Source organism: Lipotes vexillifer, unplaced genomic scaffold, assembly GCF_000442215.2.
Source record: "Lipotes vexillifer unplaced genomic scaffold, Lipotes_vexillifer_v1.1 scaffold109, whole genome shotgun sequence".
NCBI classification, from domain to species: Eukaryota; Metazoa; Chordata; class Mammalia; order Artiodactyla; family Lipotidae; genus Lipotes; species Lipotes vexillifer.
Window position 1 is genome coordinate 491,337 of NW_006790015.1, and position 18,528 is coordinate 509,864.

Here is an 18,528-nt window from a genome sequence, read left to right on the forward strand (position 1 = left end):
CTGCCACAGGACAGTGACACCCTTTCCTCCTGTCTCTTCTCTGCTCAGCCCTCACTCAGTCCCTCTGCGGTTAGATTGCAGATAGCAATCAACTGGAAGGAAGTATGTGTGTCTAATTTGCATGAGATTATTTAAAACAAAAACAAAAAAAGGTCTGCATTAGTCAGGGTGATGGTAAACAACGCAAAGAGCTGCCTTTTACAATATAGCCTGTGCCTCAGCTTTCAGAGCCAAATATAATTCACTTACAATTGGCAGTTTCCTTTATTATTCCTTTTAACCTTTTGGATTCTGCAAGGTCTCAATCTAAGTTCTCCACTGTTTATCTCAGTGCAGGTGGGTGAGAACCTGGCTGTCTTATGTGTGGGCCTTAAGGCAGTACCCCATCCCTAAAGGCAGGGTCCTTTCAGCGCCAGGAGCTGCTGAGGGGTAGATACCTGAGAGGAATGACACTCCACCCCACCTCAGGCTCTGTGAGTTCCAGATGAATCACTTGAGTCTTGTAGAGTCAATCTTCCCGAAGCTGGGGACACTCCAGAGGAAAAGGCCACTAAGGGAAGCGTAGGCACCAGTCTGTGAGAGGCCTTTGGATTTATTTGATTAGAATATTAGAAGGAGATGAGGTCGCTCAACCCTTGTCACTCTGGTTGTGTTCAAAAAGTTGTCAAGGTGTCATTTGCAAATAGGACCCAGGTGTTAGTTTCCTGTGTTGTTTTGGGATAGCCCCCAAACAGCATTCACTGGCTTTTACCTATGGATGGGGTGCCGGTGGGGGGGGTGCTGGGGGAAGACAAGTTAGTCCTCATATTTTCTTTAAAAGATTGAAGACTTTAGGCATCATTTTGATGTGTTGTAACTCTGCGCTGTAGTGGGAAGTCACCGGGCTGGGGTTTCATCTGGCATCACCAGGCTTTTACTAGTATGATTTGAGGCATAGTTTTCACCCTCCTTAGCCCTCAGTGTTTTGTTTTTTGTTTTTTAATCTGTTAAATAAGGGCAATGGCTAGGATAGTGGCCCAGCTCTGAAATTATCTTATTCAGTGAGATCGTTAAAATGCTTATTTTTTTAAAAAAGAAGAAAAGTGATTCATTTTCTGTAACTAAATCAAAATCCTGGCTCTCCAGAGAACTACGGATATCAGAATTCCAGCCAATGTAAATTTAGAGCATCAAATGATAAGGTCTGTATAAAATAAGAGCCTGGAAGGAAGTGCTGATGCCCTTTAAACCGGGGCTTCACTAGTGGGCTTGGCTACAATAATGCAAGGAATATGTTTTATTAGGAAAATAGGCTTCGTAAAAGCTCAGGGCCAGAGGGCAGGACAGTGGTCAGGGAGTCCTGTCCCTTTAACCAGCTCCAGCTCTCAGGGCTGCAGCACAGCCTGTAACTGCTGTATATTTCCCCAGCGTTAAACATTACGGTACTTGTTTATATTTGAAAGAGCCAAAAGGGAAAATGAGAATGCAACCGAATGCTCCTTTTGGGAAAATTATCCTCATTTGCAGCCAGTGGCTGACAAGGCACACGAACCACCAGCTTTATGAAGTCCCATTGTGTACCAGTGACCAGTAGCTCGTGCTGACGCCGCATGTGCCACTGTCTTCTTTCGTGGCTGATTATGACTGGTTAAAACCGTGTCTTTCCTACTAGAACTCTGAAAGGGGTTCCCTTTTCTACCGAGGAGTGGCTGGCAGTCAGTACCCGGGCTGGAGCCTGGGAGGCGCTCGCTTAGCGAAGTGTGTTCTCTGTGTTTGCCCGGCTCGTCTGTCTGTCCTGCCCCTGTCCTTGGGAGGTGACATCACAGTAAAGCGGTCCTTTTGCAGCAAGCTGGGGGCTTAGGGAGGAGGAACATCCCCTGGCTAGCCCCACGTATTCAAATTCAGCTCTTGTATTTGAAGGTGCCAAGCGCCAGTAAATGATCCTCTTTGCCCCCTGCCAGCCTCCTCTGCCCCGTCAGTCTGTTGAGAGGATGGTGTGCTTGCTCCGGCGACCCAGCAGCCCTGAGACTCCACGGAGGTGTGGCCTTGCCCACCACTGGCGGGCTCTGTCATGTGCTGAGGGCAAAGAGGGAAAGGGATGCGGTGTTAAGTGGGGGAGGGACCTCGAGGGCTCGGTGCAGAGAGGAGAAGAGAGGGTCCAGGGCCATTTAGAATAGTTCAGGAATTCTCCCTTGACCACTTGTGGTGGGGCATGAAGAGTTTGAGGGGCGGCTGCAGCCAACTCACATGCCAGCGCCGTGTGGGGCAGCGCTGTGCTTAGAGCATTAATGGGCTCCGCCGGCTAGCCCCTTGGCACAGAGCTCGAGGCACTGTGCTTTGGGAGATGTTGATCCTCAGAGCCTCCTTGCACTTCACCTCCCCCAGGGACAGATAGACCATGCTGCGGGCCTCCGACCGAGAGCTGCTGGCCCGATGTGGACGAGCTCTCGGCTCTAGTTGAAAAGTTCTGTGTTGTGGCTGGACTGGATGTCGGGATTCCCAGAACAGCTCGGGCCGGCCAGAGTGCTCTTTTGCAAAGACTAGCAGTGACCTCCCACCTGCTTCTCCCAGTCGCAGCGCTTGGAGCATTTCTGTGCACACGGCTGCTTCCCCTGCGACACAGAGCTGCCCTGTGGGGAAGTCTTTCTCACACCTGTGCGCCACTCCTCGTGCAGATGCTTTGGATTGGTCAGTGCCCTCGTCCTCTTCCCCCAGAGCCGGCGTCCCTGGTCTGCCTCCGACCTGTTGAAATATTCCAGCTGTGCGCCCACTGGAAATGTCTTCCTGGGTTTTTCACTTGTCCTTTATTCCTCCTTGGGCAAAACCTCTCCACATGTCATAGCCACTGCAGATGGCGCCCTGCAATTTCCTGATGTCCCAAGTGCCCTGTGGTTTAGAGTGTTGGGAGGATTTTTTTTAAAAAAAGGAAAAAGAAAAACTAGCCAAAGGCGATATAGGCAGCCTGTGATAGTCTAGAGTAATAATCATCTGAAAGTTTGGGCCTGGCCTTGTTTTGATCTGTTTCCTTGTTTTATTTTCTTCTTTACATTCTATATCCCATTCATACTAATCACAGCCAGTCCTGATTTTTCTTTTTATTTCTGCATTTGTCATAAAATAAAGCAAATTATTCCCGTCTTCAGAAACGATCTAGACTAATTAGTCGTCTCACCCAATAATTAGTTTTTTGTTTCCCTGTCTGTTTTCATGCATTATTGTTAGTTTTTTCCCCTCTTTTTTTTTTTTTTTTTTTTAACACCATTACAGATTAAAATGAGCCACATTTGCAGTTTGATGGTATCTGTTTTCAGGGAAGAATGGAGAATTGCAGTACGGAGAGACTTCAAAAGCAGCAATAAACTCAAGGATAAATTAAGGAAATTGAATGAGCCACATTTGCAAGCAGTGTTGAGGCTAATATTCTGTCGCTTAAGGTTAAATTGCAGCTGAGAGAGGTTCCAGAGAATCCGAAATCGGGGAAGCAACTTACCAGGATGCTAGGCATCCTGTGACTCTAAGGTCTTTTCTCAAATGATTTCGTTGCAGCCATGGACAGTGGCAAAAGATACTCACCTGCAATTATGTCCTCTTCTCCCCCAGGGCTGACGGATGAAGAGATTGATTTGGCTTTCCAGCAGTCGGGCACGGCTGCCGATGAGCCTGCGTCCTTGGGCCCAGCCACACAGGTGGTTCCTGTCCAGCCCCCTCACCTCATTTCGCAGCCATATAGTAAGTCACCCGCTCAAACTCTGGCTTTAACCTTGACTGGGATTCAGGACTCTGGCCAAAGGGCAGCGCTTCAAGTCTCCCAGAGTCAGCAAGCGTGGCGGGGGTTGGGGGGGGACTGGGAGTAGGAGATGGCTCTTGGGTTTTTCCAAAAGACTGTGACACACCCAAATCCTCTTCTAGATGAACTTTTAAGTATGTGACAGAGGTTTAAGACGCAAGGTACCAGAATAAATGAGTTTATTGTATTGTTTCAAGTATTTTGGTTTCAAGCAGGACTCTGTAAAAGTATTTATTGGTTCAGTTTCCGTTTTCTTATATCAGTGCTTTTTGCATGTTACTGTTTCACTAATAAGAACATAAACATCTGATTTATGGGTGCATTCTTGTTTGGTCAGTGAAATAACTTGTCTCCTAGTTTTATCTTTTAAAGTTAACATTAGTAGATTTAGGCTAGCCTTCCTCACCCCACCCTCCTTTTCTTCCTTCCTTCCTTCCTTGTCCTGGCTATACCACGTATATTTATGTAGTGGCAAGCTGTTAGAGAATTTCACATTAAATGTGAAGGTCCTTTCTGAATGCAGCTTTTAATTATCACATGAGAACATGACCCATGAGAGGTTTTTGTTGTTTTTAAGTGAAAGCTACTTTTAGCAATAAAGCTTCTTTAAGCTAGTAATAAATGTACACTTGCAAAATATAGGCAGAACTCCTTCTTTAAGTCACTTATGAAAAACCTAAAAAGGTTAAAATTGACTCCAAAGCAATGGAAAATTGCTCAGTTTTGTGTGTTTAACATAAGACTTCAGCCTTGGATCTGCTGTCTTTCAAAATGCCTTTTCTGTAATTGTCTTCATTTTAATGGTCTATCTCGGAAGTTTTCTTTTTTTCAAAACATGATTTTAAAGTGTCAGATATCAGATTTTGAAAGGCGCAGTTTAAAATGCCAGACTTGTTTTGATCCCCACCACGTGGCCTGGAACCGCCTTCTGGCCCCCACTTCGCTGTCCTTCCCACAAGCTAGGGAAGTGCAGTCTTCCGTACAGACAGCGCGGGGGCCAGGCAGTAGGTTAGAATCTGCCTTGTGTGTCACAGGTCTCATTTAGATATCACCTTTCTTTTGCTCTCTGGGAAAGGCTGAATGGGTGAGGCCAGGTAGCACGAACTCAAGTTGATCTATCCGTGGTCGCCTTGTCTAACAAACCACTGGTGTCGTGTGACCTCTGAGACCGGTGCTTTGTGATGAGCCTTGTACTGGGGCTGCTGAGTCAGTGGCAGCTATTTGTCAGCCTGGGACTCATTCTCCGTCCTGGCTGACATTCTTTTCGATCCATTGTGTTGCTTTGGGTCACTAAACATAGTCTCTGTGTTTCTTTTAAACCAAAGGCTAAGTCTCCACACTTTTTCTTCAGGTGTGTCCTTGGGCCCAGGGTTTGATGGGATTTGTTGACAGGCAGTGGCAGCTGGGGTGCAGAATTTTCTAAAATGCACATCTGTTCTATTCCAGCTGTTTCCTCCATGGCTTAATACCAAACAGTTCTCTCCGCTACTTGGAGACTTCTTGCTCAGAGCAAATTGTTCTGTTGGTCACAGAGTTGGCCTAAAGCATCATGCGTTTGCCTGCTTTCAGTGGGCACAAAGGGTTAAACTGCTAGTCTTTCTGAAGAGGCAAAAGAATGGGTCTGGGAGGGGCGATTCAGTCATTTAAATCACTCTCCTGCCCAGATCTCTCTGAGAAGAAGCATTACCACTTAGGTATTTAGGTAGGAGTATTTTTAAGAGTCTCCCAGCCCTAAAAATAAAATAGATCTTCTTAGAGACAGACTCCTTCCTGCTTTGACGCTAGTATAAAAACAATGGTAATGGTAATTTTAAATACCTGGAGTTTTTTAGTTGTCACCCTCCAGCTTCATTCTTCTTGTACCGTTACCCCGCTCCTCTCAGCTTGGGGGTGACTCTACCTCTTCACTTCTGTACTTTTGCGAAGAGGTGTCAAAACTACTCCAAAAAAAAAAAAAAAGCTTGATTTTGATTAATATAGAGAAACAAGACTTTGCCTGACTGATAATAAAACTGATAAATGACATTTGAATTACTTGTAGCGGTAATTTATTACATAAAATATCTTTTATTTGACATGCGATTAGTTGCTGGAAGCATCACTCAATCTGACTAGTTTAAACATGCTCTAAAATGAACCCCAGTAAAAACCAGGGCTGTCTGCTGCTGGCGTTATGAAATATACTAATCCTGGAGTGAGGAAAAAATCTGACTTTAAGTATTTAAATGATTAATTGGGTTTATATATATTTTTTTTACCTTTCTAACCCCCTTAATTACAAGCAAACTCAGGGGAGTTTCTGAACTAGGTGTGCAATCTGCATGCTTATCACCAAGGCATTGTCTGCGTCCTGGGAGGGATTTATGGCCTCCATTCATGTGTGTTCCTGCAGATTTTACATCTGGAGCTCGGGCAGCCCTTTCCTTCCCATTTCTTGGCTTTTTAAGGACATTCCATCTCTGAGCCCAAGCCTAGAAAATGGGATTTTCTGGGCTCAGCCCCAAATGCTCATGTCTCCAGGAAGGGTGGCTTTTCCGAGACCACCCCTGGGAGGCCAGTGCTCGGGGATCGTCACCTCTGGACTTGCCCACCCTCCTGCTTGGTGGCAGGTGTCCCCCTCGGTGCCTCTTTTGATATCTCTGCTTTTTGGTGAATGTGGTTGACCTTGAGATGTTAGTGAATGCCAGCATCAGCAAAGAGAACATGGAGACCTAGCAGAAATGGTACCAGTTCATCACTGTTTATTAAGAACCTGCTATATGCTCACTCAGTACAGTATCATGAGAGATTCAAAACATGATCTTTAAGAATCTTACAGGCTCTCTGGGAGAGATAACATATACTCTTAAGAAAAAGATAATAATATAAGACATTGTGATTTAATGCCAAAATTAATTATACAGACAAGAAACTCCACAGGAATACAGAAAAGAGAAAAATTAATGTGGGCTCGAGAAGTCAGAGAAGGCTTTGTGAAAGTAGGAGGAGGCTGACACCAGGGGAAGCTTGGTGTCACCTGGTGTGAGAATAAACCAGAGTTGTCAGGGCTTAAAAGAAAGTCGGGTAGAGCTCAGGAAAAGTCAGGCCGGGATGCAAGAGGAAATTTGACATCTTCTGTTTCTCGTTTTGGTTTGTTTTTGTTCGACTTTGAAGCAGGAATCAGTGTGCGTGTCTGTGTGCAGAGCCTAACACAGTCCTGAACTAAAGTCCTTGTAAATGCTTGACTGATTCATTCAGTCTTAGATGACTTTTCTGCTTTCCTTCCAGAGAGACAAGAAAGCAAGGTAGCTTTGAAATATAGGCAAGGCCAGTGTGAATTTTGTACGATAATAATTTTTCTTAGGCTTAAATATCCCGCCCCCCACTGTCTTTGGTAAACAATTTAGGCTTTTTCAAAGACTGACCTACAGCTTCAGTTGCCTCTTCTTAAAATAGGACATACATGTCTGAGGTTGGTGAAAGGCTTTGACATTTCATTAGAAATCCTGAGAGAGTGTTGTGTGCTCTTTCTCAGTTTGTTTCTCTTCTGGCCCTGTTTAGTAACATAAACTTTCCCTTGATTGTCTTAGGTCCCTGAGGGAGCATTGATTACTGAATGCCTGCTGTGTGCCAGGCACTGTGCCGGACCCCTGGGATGGGACGATTAAGGCCTGGCTGGTCTCTCTCTCCAGCCCTCCTGTCCAGTAGGAGAGACAGTTAAGGGAACACAGCAGTGCTATGAGGTCAGCCCAGGATGGTGGCACAGACAAGGTGAAGGGGCACCTCAGAGAGCGGGAGATGCCTAACTGGACCTGGGACATGATTGGTACAGTGACCAGACAGGATGGACCGGAGCATCCAAGCTAAAGCAAAGCCACATGGTCGTGAAACCATGTGATGGTCAGAGCGGCTGCAACATGGGATAGGAGTGTCAGAAGAGACGACCCGGGGGAGTTGGCCGCCAGGTCATCTCCCTGACGGAGGACAGTCAAAATCACATGGCTTTTTTACTTTGAAATGCATTGTGTAATTATTTTTGAGGCTGTATTACCTATTTAACTGTATTATTCTTAGACTAATATTAAAATTATTTGTACCATCGGAGCAGATGCTGCGTGGGGAATTAGAGAAGACATGCTGGGTGTGTGCTGGATGTGACAGGGGTCCAGATGCTCTGCCCGTAACTCCCTTTCAAATGCCTCCATTCCAACTGGGATGGAGGTTCCCCTTGCCTTGATCAGCCCCCTGCTCGCCACCAACACTACACTGAAATATTTACTCACTTCCTATTAAACTGTGAGTTTCCTGAGCTTAGAGGCTTTTTTTTTAATCTATGGCCCGAGGTTCTGACTTAGCAGGTTTTCCAGAAACACTTGTTGAATGAATAAATGATGGTGGACGTGTGTGCTTGAGAATTGCAAGGCTGCCGAGTAATACCATCAACTCTTGGGGTTGATACCCAGGTAGCCAGTCAGTGAGGCCTCCTGTGTGCTCTGTGTGGAGCAGGCTGCAGAAGTAGGGGACAGGCCTTGCCTCAGGAAGCCCCGGTTTAATGTAGAGGGAAGCCCCATGCTTGGGGCAGGACAGCAAAAGCTAACCCATGCCATCTTGTATGGTGTGAATAGTGAGAGCTCTCGGGAGTTAAGAACAAAGGAACCCCCAGGGTGCTGATCTCAGGCCAGGCCTTCTGGAGGAAGCAGGTCCATGGAGACACCTAGAAGCTGGGGGTAGGGAGGGTGTAAGTGACTCTGGAGGTGAGTGTGAAACGGAGGTGGTGCTGTGAACAACAGCCTCTCTGTTCCCACCAAGAACTGAACGGGGAACAATCTCTCCCGTTTCTCTCTCTCTCTCTCTCTCTCTTCCATTTCTCTGTCGGTTTAGCACACAAATCTCACTTTTTGCTACATAAAACTTACTGGTTTGTATATGAAGGAAACATTTCTCTAATTTTGAGGCAATGGTACTTTTCTTCTTTTGTCCATGTGACTGGTTTGGAATAGCAGCTCGTCAAGGGCCAGCACCTGTCCGTTTTGTTTGCTTTGTGGAATGCCCAGTGTGATGCCTTGTGGATGCCGAATAAATGCCACGTGTGGATATTGAAGAGAGCAGGCGTTACAGTCTGAGTGGAGACATCCTTACCTTAGATTTCTTAGACCATTGAAAGAGCCTTTGGTGTTGGTGGTAGCTAGGATCACGGCTGTGCTGACAGTGCAGCCTGTGTTGGTTGTATGATTCTGCAACAAATAACAGTGGTTTAAACAAAACAAAGGACTCTTTTTCTAAGTAAACATAGTCAGTCCAGGCTGCTGTACTGGCCTTGTGGTCCTCAGGGACCCATGCATCCCTCACACCTGGCTGGCATCCAGCTTGTGTTCCAGTGTGACAGCTCCAGCACCAGCTGTCCTCTCTGCTGTCCAACAAGCAAGAACAGGGAGAAGGAAGGGAAAGGGCAAGTCACCTTCTAAGGACACCTCCTGGAAACTGCCCACATCCCTTCCCCTTTCTCCCCATTGGCTGGAACTCAACCACGCGGCCATACCTGTCTGCAAGAAGGCTGAGAAATGCAGTCCTTGTTCTGGTGGGCATGTTCCCAGCTTTTATATCCCATAGAAAGTTTGAGTTGGAATTAACACTAAATTCAGGATAATGATTACCTCTGAGTGAAGAGGAAGATGTGGCTAGTTTCCATGGTATTTGGAAAGTTTTAACCGGTAAAGTAGGTGGGTTTAGGATTGCATCTTATTATCATCTTTCGTAACTTATCTAAATGTTACATTCACATAATACAGGGTACTTTTAAAAAGTTGAATTAGAAATCTTACCTCTTGCTTCTTCCCTTGATCTCAGCTGCTTAACTGAGCAGAGAGAGAACTTAGAAACCACCCTGCTGGCTACTGTTCTCGGTCACTGCTGACTTATTTTAGCTCTCTGTCTTTTTTTTTAAAAAAAAAAGTCTGAACAGACTTAAAAAAACAACAACAAAAAACAGCTTTATTGAGGTATATTTTACATAAAGTAATGCATCCATTTTAGTCGTACAGTTTGAGTTTTAACAAGTGTACACTGCCCTGTAGCCATCATCATTGTAGAACATTTCTGGCACCCTAGATGATTCCCTGTGACCTGTTCCCAGCCAGTGCCAACCCACCCTGATGCTGGGGCAACTCCTGGTCTGCTTTCTGTTGCTGCCCATTAGACTTATCTTTCCTAGGGTTTTGCATGAATGGTACAGTATGTCCCCTCTCATGCCTGGTTTCTTTCGCTCAGCATCATGTTTTTGAGCTCCATCCAAGTTGTGCATATCAGAAGTTGCCTCCTTTTTATCACAGAGCTGTATTCCATGGTTAGGACGCACTGTGGTTTGTTATCCATTTACCAAGTTGATGGGCTTCCGGCTTTGGGCTGTTTCCAGTATTGAGCTGTTACGAATAAAGCTCTTTTAATCATTTGTGTACAAGTCTGTGTCTGTTTTTATTTCTCTTGCATAAATGTCTAGGAGTGGAATTGCTAGGTCAGAGGTTAAGTGTAAGTTTCACCTTATAAGAAACTGCCAACCTGTTTTTCAAAGTGGTTGAAATGTACCATTTTACATTCCCATCAGCAGCCTCCGAGTTCTGGTTGCTGCGTATCCTCTCTAACGGTTGGTATGCTCAGTCTTTTTAATTTTAGCAGCTTTAATGTGTGTAGTGGAGACTCAGTCGTTTGAGTTTACATTTCTGTGAAGACTAATAATGTTGAGCATCTTTTTATGTGCTTATTGCCCATTTACATATCTTCTTTTGTGAAGTGTCTGTTCCAATCTTTGTCCTTTTTAAATTATCTTATTATTGAGTTGGAAGAGTTCTTATATATTGTAGATTCAAATTCTTTGTCAGGTGTATGCATGGTTAGTATTTCCTCCCAGTCTGTGGCTAGCTCTTTCTTTTGCTTTACGTTGCCTTTTGAAAAACAAAAGATTTAAAAATTGATGACATCCATTTATCTTTTTTTTTTTTTTTTAACATTTCATGGTTTTTGTGTCCTACCTGTGAAGCCTCTGCTTACCCCAAGGTTGGAGAGGTTTTCCCCTGTGTTTTCTTCTTGAAGTTTTATAGTGTTAGCTTTTATGTTGAGATCTGTGATTCACTGTCAGTTAACTTTTGTGTGTGGTGTAATGTGAAGGTCAAGGTTCATTTTTCCCTAATGGCTGTCCCCTTGTGCCATCACCAGATGTTCAAAAGATTATCCTGTCCCCAGTGAGTTTTGTGTCCCTTTATCCAAATGCAATTGTTTATATATACATGGGTCTGTTTCTAGCCTTATTTAAAAAAAGTTTTAAGCTATTGAAGTATATTTTACATACTATAAAACCCACCCATTTCGAGTGTCCAATCAAATGATTTTTAATAACTTTACTGAACGATGCACTCATCTGTCAGTTTTAGAGCACTTTCATTCTCCAAATAAGGTCCTTTGTGCCCATTTACTGTTAATCTTACCTCCATCTCCAGGCAACCACTAAGCTACTTTCCACCACTGTAAATTTACCTTTGCTGGGCATTTCAGGTAAATGGAATCATACAGTATGTGATCGCTTGTACCTTCCTTCTTTCACGTAGCATGTTTTTGCGGTTCTCCAGGTTCTACCATGTAGCACTTCCTTCCTTCCTTTTTATTGTTGACTAGTATGTTCCACTGTATGGATGGGCCACAGTTTGTCCGTCAGTTCACCAGCTGGTGGACGTTTAGGTTGTTTCCAGTTTTGGCCACAGGACTCATGCTGCCGAGGGTGTTGTGTGGGCAAGTGTGTGGACGTACGTTCTCATTCCTCCTGGGTAGCCATTTAGGAGTGCGATTGCTTGCTCATGTGGCAGTTCTATATTTCTGGCTTCTTAATATTTTTTCTTATCAGCTTTTTAAAAAATTTTATTTTATTTTTGGGTCTTCATTGCTGCACGCAGGCTTTCTCAAGTTGCAGCGAGCGGGGGCTACTCTTCGTTGCAGTGTGCGGGCTTCTCATTGCAGTGGCTTCTCCTGTTGCGGATCACGGGCTCTAGGTGCCTGGGCTTCGGTAGTTGTGGCACACGGGCTCAGTAGTTGTGGCTCGCAGGCTCTAGAGCACAGGCTCAGTAGCTGTGGTGCACGGGCTTAGTTGCTCCGCAGCATGTGGGATCTTCCCGGACCAGGGCTCGAACCCGTGACCCCTGCATTGGTAGCAGGATTCTTAACCACTGCACCACCAGGGAAGCCCTGTAATCAGCTTTTTTGAAGTATCATTTATATACAATAAGATTAATCCATTTTAAGTGTACACTTTGTTGAGTTGTACATACTGTAACTCAACTCGTGTAACCAATACTATAGTTTCATGTACTATAACGAAAGACTAAAATTTCATGTGAATGGAATCATACAGCACAGTCTTTTGTATCTTAACGTAATGCTTTTGAGATTGATCCAGGTAGAAAATATTTTAGACTTTGTGAACTACACGTTTCTGTCACATATACCCCCCCCGCCCCCCCATCCTTTAAAAATATGAAAACCATTCTAAGCTCACAGCTGAAAAAAAGCAGGATGAGGTGGGACTTGGCCAACTGGGCAGAGTTTGCTAACTTCCGTGACTCTGATGTATGGTTATTTCACAGTTTGTTTATCCATTGACCATTGGTGGCTGTTTGGGTTGTTTCCAGTTTGGGGCTATTATGAATAATGCTTCTATGACATTCATGTACAAGAAGTCTTTGTATGCATAGATATTTCCTTTCTTTCAGGTATATACTTGAGAGTGGAATGCCTTAGTCACATGTTAGGTGTATGTTTAACTTTGTAAGATATTGTAAACCTATTTTCCAAAATGGTTGTGGCATTTCATTTTTTTTTAACTTTTTTTCTATATTATTCTTTAAAAAAATTTTATTTTTATTTTTTGGCTGTGCCACGAGGCATGTGGGATCCCAGTTCCCCAACCAGGGATCGAACCCTCGCCCCCTGCAGTGGAAGCGCGGAGTCTTAACCACTGGACCACCAGGGAAGTCTCCTGGTTGTGCCATTCTACATTCCCGTCAGCAATGTGTGAGAATTTCAGTAGCTCCACATCCTTGTCAACATTTGTTCTTCTCAGTTTTTAAGTTTAACCAGTCTAATGTGTAGGTAATAGAATCTCATTGTACTTTTAATTTGTGTTTCTCTAATGACTAGTGATGTCAAGCATATTTTCATGTGTTTATTGGCCATTCATGTACTTTTGTGAAGTGCCACTTTAAAAAATCACTTTGTTTGTCTTTTCATTATTGAGTTGTGAAAGGTCTTTATATATTCTGGTTACAGGTCCTTTATCAGATATATGTTTTGTAGATGTTTTCTCCCAGCCTATGGAGATATTTTCTTGACAGTGCCTTTTGAAAAGCAGAAGCTTAAAATTTTGATGATGTCCATTTTATCATTTATTTTTTCCTTTTATGGTTCATGCTTTTTTTGGTTGTTTTTGTTTTGTTTTGTTTTTAAAAGATTTTTTGATGTGGACCATTTTTTTTAGGTCTTTATTGAATTTGTTACAATATTGCTTCTGTTTTATGTTTTGGTTTTTTGGCCTGGAGGCATGTGGGATCTTAGCTCCCAATCAGGGATCGAACCCGCACCCCCTGCATTGGAAGGCGAAGTCTTAGTCACTGGACTGCCAGAGAAGTCCCTGGTTCATACTTTTTGTATCTTAGGATGTGTTTGCCTACCCCAAGGATGCAAAGATTTTCTTCTGTGTTTTCTGTTTTCTTACAGTTTTTTCTTTTTTGTTTAGGTGTATGATCTATTTTGAGTTAAGTTTTATGTATGGTGTAAGGAAAGGGTCAAGGTTCATTTTTTACCCCCCTACAGATATCCAGTTGTCCCAGCACAACTGTTGTGAAGATTATCCTTTTCTCATAGAACTGCCTTGGATTCTTTGTCAAAAATCAATTGAGGGTTTCCCTGGTGGCGCAGTGGTTGAGAGTCCGCCTGCCGATGCAGGGGACATGGGTTCGTGCCCCGGTCTGGGAGGATCCCGCATGCCGCAGAGCGGCTGGGCCTGTGAGCCATGGCTGCTGAGCCTGCGCGTCCGGAGCCCGTCCTCCGCAACAGGAGAGGACACAGCAGTGAGAGGCCTGCGTACCGCAAAAAAAAAAAAAAAAAAATCAGTTGACCACACAAGCATGGGTCCATTTCTGGACTCTTCTGAATTCTTACAGTTTAATTAGAGCTCATATTTTTTAGCCTGTGAGTGAGGATATGGATATGCCTCTCAGTGTCCTTCCTGCCTAAAGATGACACTGCCGATAGCATTGCAGCCCATGAGAAGTGGAAAAGATCGTCTTTCACAGGACGTTCATGTGAAGACAGGCCTTGGGTTTTCAAATGTGACTTCTGTTGAGCTGCTGTGGTACCTTTGCCTTCCAGGCTGCCCAGGTGCTTCTGTTCAGAGCAGAGCTGCTCTGTTACTAGTTGCTGTGCTCTGGGTAGGTTTGTCTTTCTGGCCGCTGCCAGCCATCCACAGCTCAGCCTGTGGTACCTTTCAGCTCGTCACCAGTCTCCCTGTGCATTTAGCCTGGCAGTCCTTTCCTGTAACAAGCACTGATCTGGCGGACTGGCTTTATTCCAGTACCTCACTGTGGATGAGCCTGTCTTATTGTTCAGTTTTCAGCATGCCTTGCGAACAAAGCTGATGGGATGATTTGAGAAGCTACTGCTGTGTGGAGTCGCGGCTCCAGCCTTGAAGAGCCTGGAGGGGAACGCAGCTAGGCTTGCCCAGTGCCTGCCACTGCCCTGCCCTGTGCTCAGGCTGCCAGCCTCCCCAGGGACTTGATAGCGTCTCCCTGTTGTCAGCCAGTACATCACTGGATCCAGATTGTCTCAGCAGGATGATTTCATGACAGCTTTCAGCTCTCTTTTGTTGATGACTCTTTACTGGATTGTGGAATTTCCTTGGTGTCCGAGAGTCCCTGAGTCGGTGGTTTCATGCTGTGTTGTGTGCGCGATTCCCGCTCCACATGTGTGTCCTTATTTGGTGATGTCTGTTCTCGCCTGCTAGGTGAGACTCTCTTGGTAGGTTGAGATACAAACAAAGGAACTGAGTAATGTTGGTTTAGTTGGTGTTCAGTGAAGGGTTAGGGAGCCCTAGGGTTCAGCCTTCCTGCCCCTGAGGCGGCTGCCATACACCATGGATTCACCGGAAGCCCTAGCCTTTTGGGCAGGCAGGCCCTGTGGACACTGTCAGAGGTCAGGCTAGTTGATGGAGTCCTTGAGAGGGCAAGGAAGGCGCTGAGTTCCAAGGAACCTGACGTTCTTCTCCCTACAGTAGTCTGACCTCTGACCTCGTTGCAGCCTCAGACATGAAGGCAGTCCCAGAAATGCGCAGCTGTGCAGGATGAGAAATGCTGCCGCAGTCGACTTCCTGTTCATCCTCAGGAGAGGCCAGCCATGAGGTGCTGGTAAAGTGCTGGGCCTTTCGACGAGTTGGCGGGTCAAGCCTGTTGGGCGAGTGCTGGAGACAATTGGAATCTGAATGACAGTAAAAAATATCATTGTCTCTGGGTTCTTCATCTTTTGTTTTTTATTTTTGGGGGATTTCAGTAAATTTTTATTTAAGTGGCCAGAGGTATAGAGAGTGGTACTTCAATAGAGTTCTACCATTTAAAGGTCCTTTGATGATAAATGTGTAACAGTGGAAAGTGTGCTAGTTCGGGATTCAGAACACCCAGGTTCTAATTTGGCATGAACTACCTGTTACCTTACAGGCATGTACATAATATCTCAGAGTCTTTGTTCCGTATCTGTCCATTGAGAGATTTGGGCTAGAAAATCTTTTTAAGACCCTTGATAAATCTGATGAAACTTGAGTTGTCTTTCTTTTCTACCTCATCGAGATAGGCAAGTGACAAGATGTAGAGAGATTATTCCGGGCACTGAATTGCCACAATTATTAGCAACACAAGAGAAGTCAAAAAAGCTGTCCTGTGAGTGAGATTACTGATTCTCTTCATGCAGTGATGCTGACAGGTAGGCCTGGGTAAATGGTGTGAGTTCACAAACTTGTTTATTTACCTTGTTGTTCCTAAGCCTGTGGAAAAATGTAGGCAGGCACCCAAGGCAACGCATTCTGTGTGTCACAATTTCAAGGCATCCTTTTTTACTTAAACCCTTCTCTGTGTATTCTAAGTCATTTTTCTCTGCCCGTACACCTCCCAGACTTCACTCAAGTTCTTCCTTTTCTCTTGTTGTCCTAAGAATGTCAAAATTATTGAGTCTTTTCATTTTTATTATGCTGGTGTCTCTGAGAAACTCGCTGACAGACACCTGTTATGACTGATGTATTAATGTTCACTGTCCCTGGGTTCTTTAAATCTAGCAAAGCTCTGCCGCTTTCAGTCAAATGGTCTGTGCTTGATGAGAAGAGAAAACTGTCTTTGGGACCATCTGGTGGTGGTGTGGAACCAGGCCTCTTGCCAGCTTGGCCCCCAGTCTGCCTTGTCTGCAGGTGGGCGTCTTTGTCAGGCTAGAGGCTCTGAAGCTTTTGAAAAGCTCATTCATTCCACTTCCCTTACTTTTGAGCTGGAGCAGAAGAGCGACTGGCCCCATTTTCTGCCCTTGACTGTATTTTCTGGGCATTCAGGAGCATAGTGACAAGAGGCTGTAGCTCCGAGGTGCCCTGGATTCCCTCACTGGGGGTCTGCACTGGGCTTGGAAAAAAGTGGCCCCAGGGTGGGCAGCGGGGAGGGCTCCAGGTGGTCGTGGCTGGGGTCTGAGCCAGTTTGGGGTCATGCCGAGTGCTTTCTCTGTTGCCCTGGTCCGTACCCCTTGAAAGGCATGCCATGGATAAGAGTTATCTCCGTCTTAGTTTTTCTCTTTTTTCATTTTGCCACAAGACAGGATTGTATCACACATCTCCAAAACGAGTAAAATGGCATTTCAGCTTCTTGTCTTTATAGACTCTCTGAACTTTAGGAAAGATCATTCTGGTCCCTTTTCATTAATAATGAAAACCAGGGGGCAATAAAACGTTCTTAACGTGAGCACGGCAGAAACAAGGAGCAGTGCGGGGGTGAAGGTGCGGCTGGCAGGGAGCCACAGGTGTCTCTTGGTGCTTGAGGAGGTCAGGCTCCGGAGAGGGGGGAGCAGCGGTAGGAGGGGTCCTGGTTCTTGGACCCCTGACCTGCCAGCATCTGCTCAGCCTCGGCTCTGTTACCCGGAACGAGAGGCTGCACTTCCCAAGGCACATGCGCTGTGTGTTTGCAGGAAAGAAGGATGCAGCAAACTTTGGGTTCAGGTCCAGTTTTCAGCCCAGTTGCAACTGTTTTCCTGTAAAGATATTTAGTGGGTATTTGAGAAGTCACTGGTGAGTAGAACTTTCTGGACATGTGCCCATTTTGAATACTTTCTCTGGGGATTTTTGCAGCACAGATGGACGTTCTGGGTGTGGATTGAAGCCCCACGGAACAGCGTGGGGCTTCAATCCACAGCGACTCTTTTGAAAAGTGGCAAGGCTACTCTGTCTTTGCTTTTTCCTCCTAAAGATGAACTTGCACCAGATGTTGGAATCAAGGCAGTCAGAGCAGAGCAGGCTGAGCCGAGAGAGGTGCCTGCTTGGGACCTGGAGCCTCCTGGCTTCGCAGGGTCACAGTGAAAGGTCTACCTCAGTGGTCTCAGAGTTTTCCATTTCATGATCAGCGGTCGCTTCTCTATGTCGCTCCGCATCGGATGGGGGTGTTCACTGCAGGTCAAAGCAGCAGAGCTCCCTTCTGGAGACAGTGTGTAGACGTGAACCCTGAGTGTCACTGTGCAACCCTGGAGAGGAGTGGGGAGTCTTGGCTCGCCGTGACCCAAACCCCAGAACCCGTTAAAGAAAAGATCGATAAGTTTACGTAAACATGAAAACACTCTGTGCCACAAAAAGCAGACCGTAAGCAGAGTCAAAAGAAAAATATACTAGGAAGAATTTTTACAACTCCTTTCACAGACAGAGGGTGAATTTCCCTGTTGTATAAGAAGTTTCCATGAATTGAGGGAGGAAATTTAATAAAGAAATTGAATAGAAAAGTAGGGAACATATAGTATACCAAAAAGGAGATGCAGATGAAAAGATTGCTCAGTCCTCACTTGTAATAAGGTAAATGCAAATTAAAGCTAGAGGGAGGTACTATTGCTTTGCTCTAGTACTGGCAGAAATCTGTGCGTGTGCTTAACCCATTATGTTGGGGTGGCTGTGAGGAAACAGGTGGGAATGAACGGGTTCAGCCCCCGTGGAGGACAGTTTGGCAGGCTATCTCAGGCTGCTCTGGCCCAGCCTCCTAGGAGTTCACGTTTACAGATGGACTTGTACATGTACATGAGATACTATATGTACACGCTCACTGATGGCAGCGTTGCGTGAAATAGGAAAAGACTGGAATTCATCTAAATGTCCATCATTAGGGAGTTGGTTTAATGGAATATTATGCAGCTTTAGCAAAAAAGAAGAATGAGAAATGGGGGGAAAGAGAAGGAAAATAATGCCCATGTGTGTTGCCTCATACTTGCATAAAAATTCTCTGCAGGATAAAGAAGAAACTATTAACACAGTGGTTCTTGGTGGTGGAGGAAACCTCCTTGCAGTAGACTGACGTGTGCTGCGTGATGTTTAGACCATGTGCGTGTATTACCTATTCAAAAACTGTAAGCTCAACAAGGGAGTTGATCACAGTCTGTGCAGGAGACCCGGGCTGGGCCACATTGGGAAACTTGCGTGGAATCCACAGGCGGGGGCAGGGTCGGGTGGCCAGGGAGAGACGCTCTTC

General features: G+C 45.2%; 1 protein-coding gene across 1 annotated transcript in view; it reads left to right on the top strand.

Annotated features, from left to right (window-relative positions):
• PEX14 (peroxisomal biogenesis factor 14) overlaps positions 1-18,528 on the top strand; it is a 143,200-nt gene that overhangs the window by 111,369 nt on the left and 13,303 nt on the right. Inside the window, exon 4 of the mRNA XM_007463152.1 lies at positions 3,580-3,708. Coding sequence (XP_007463214.1) covers positions 3,580-3,708 — 129 coding nt within the window. The remainder of the gene's footprint in view (positions 1-3,579; positions 3,709-18,528) is intronic.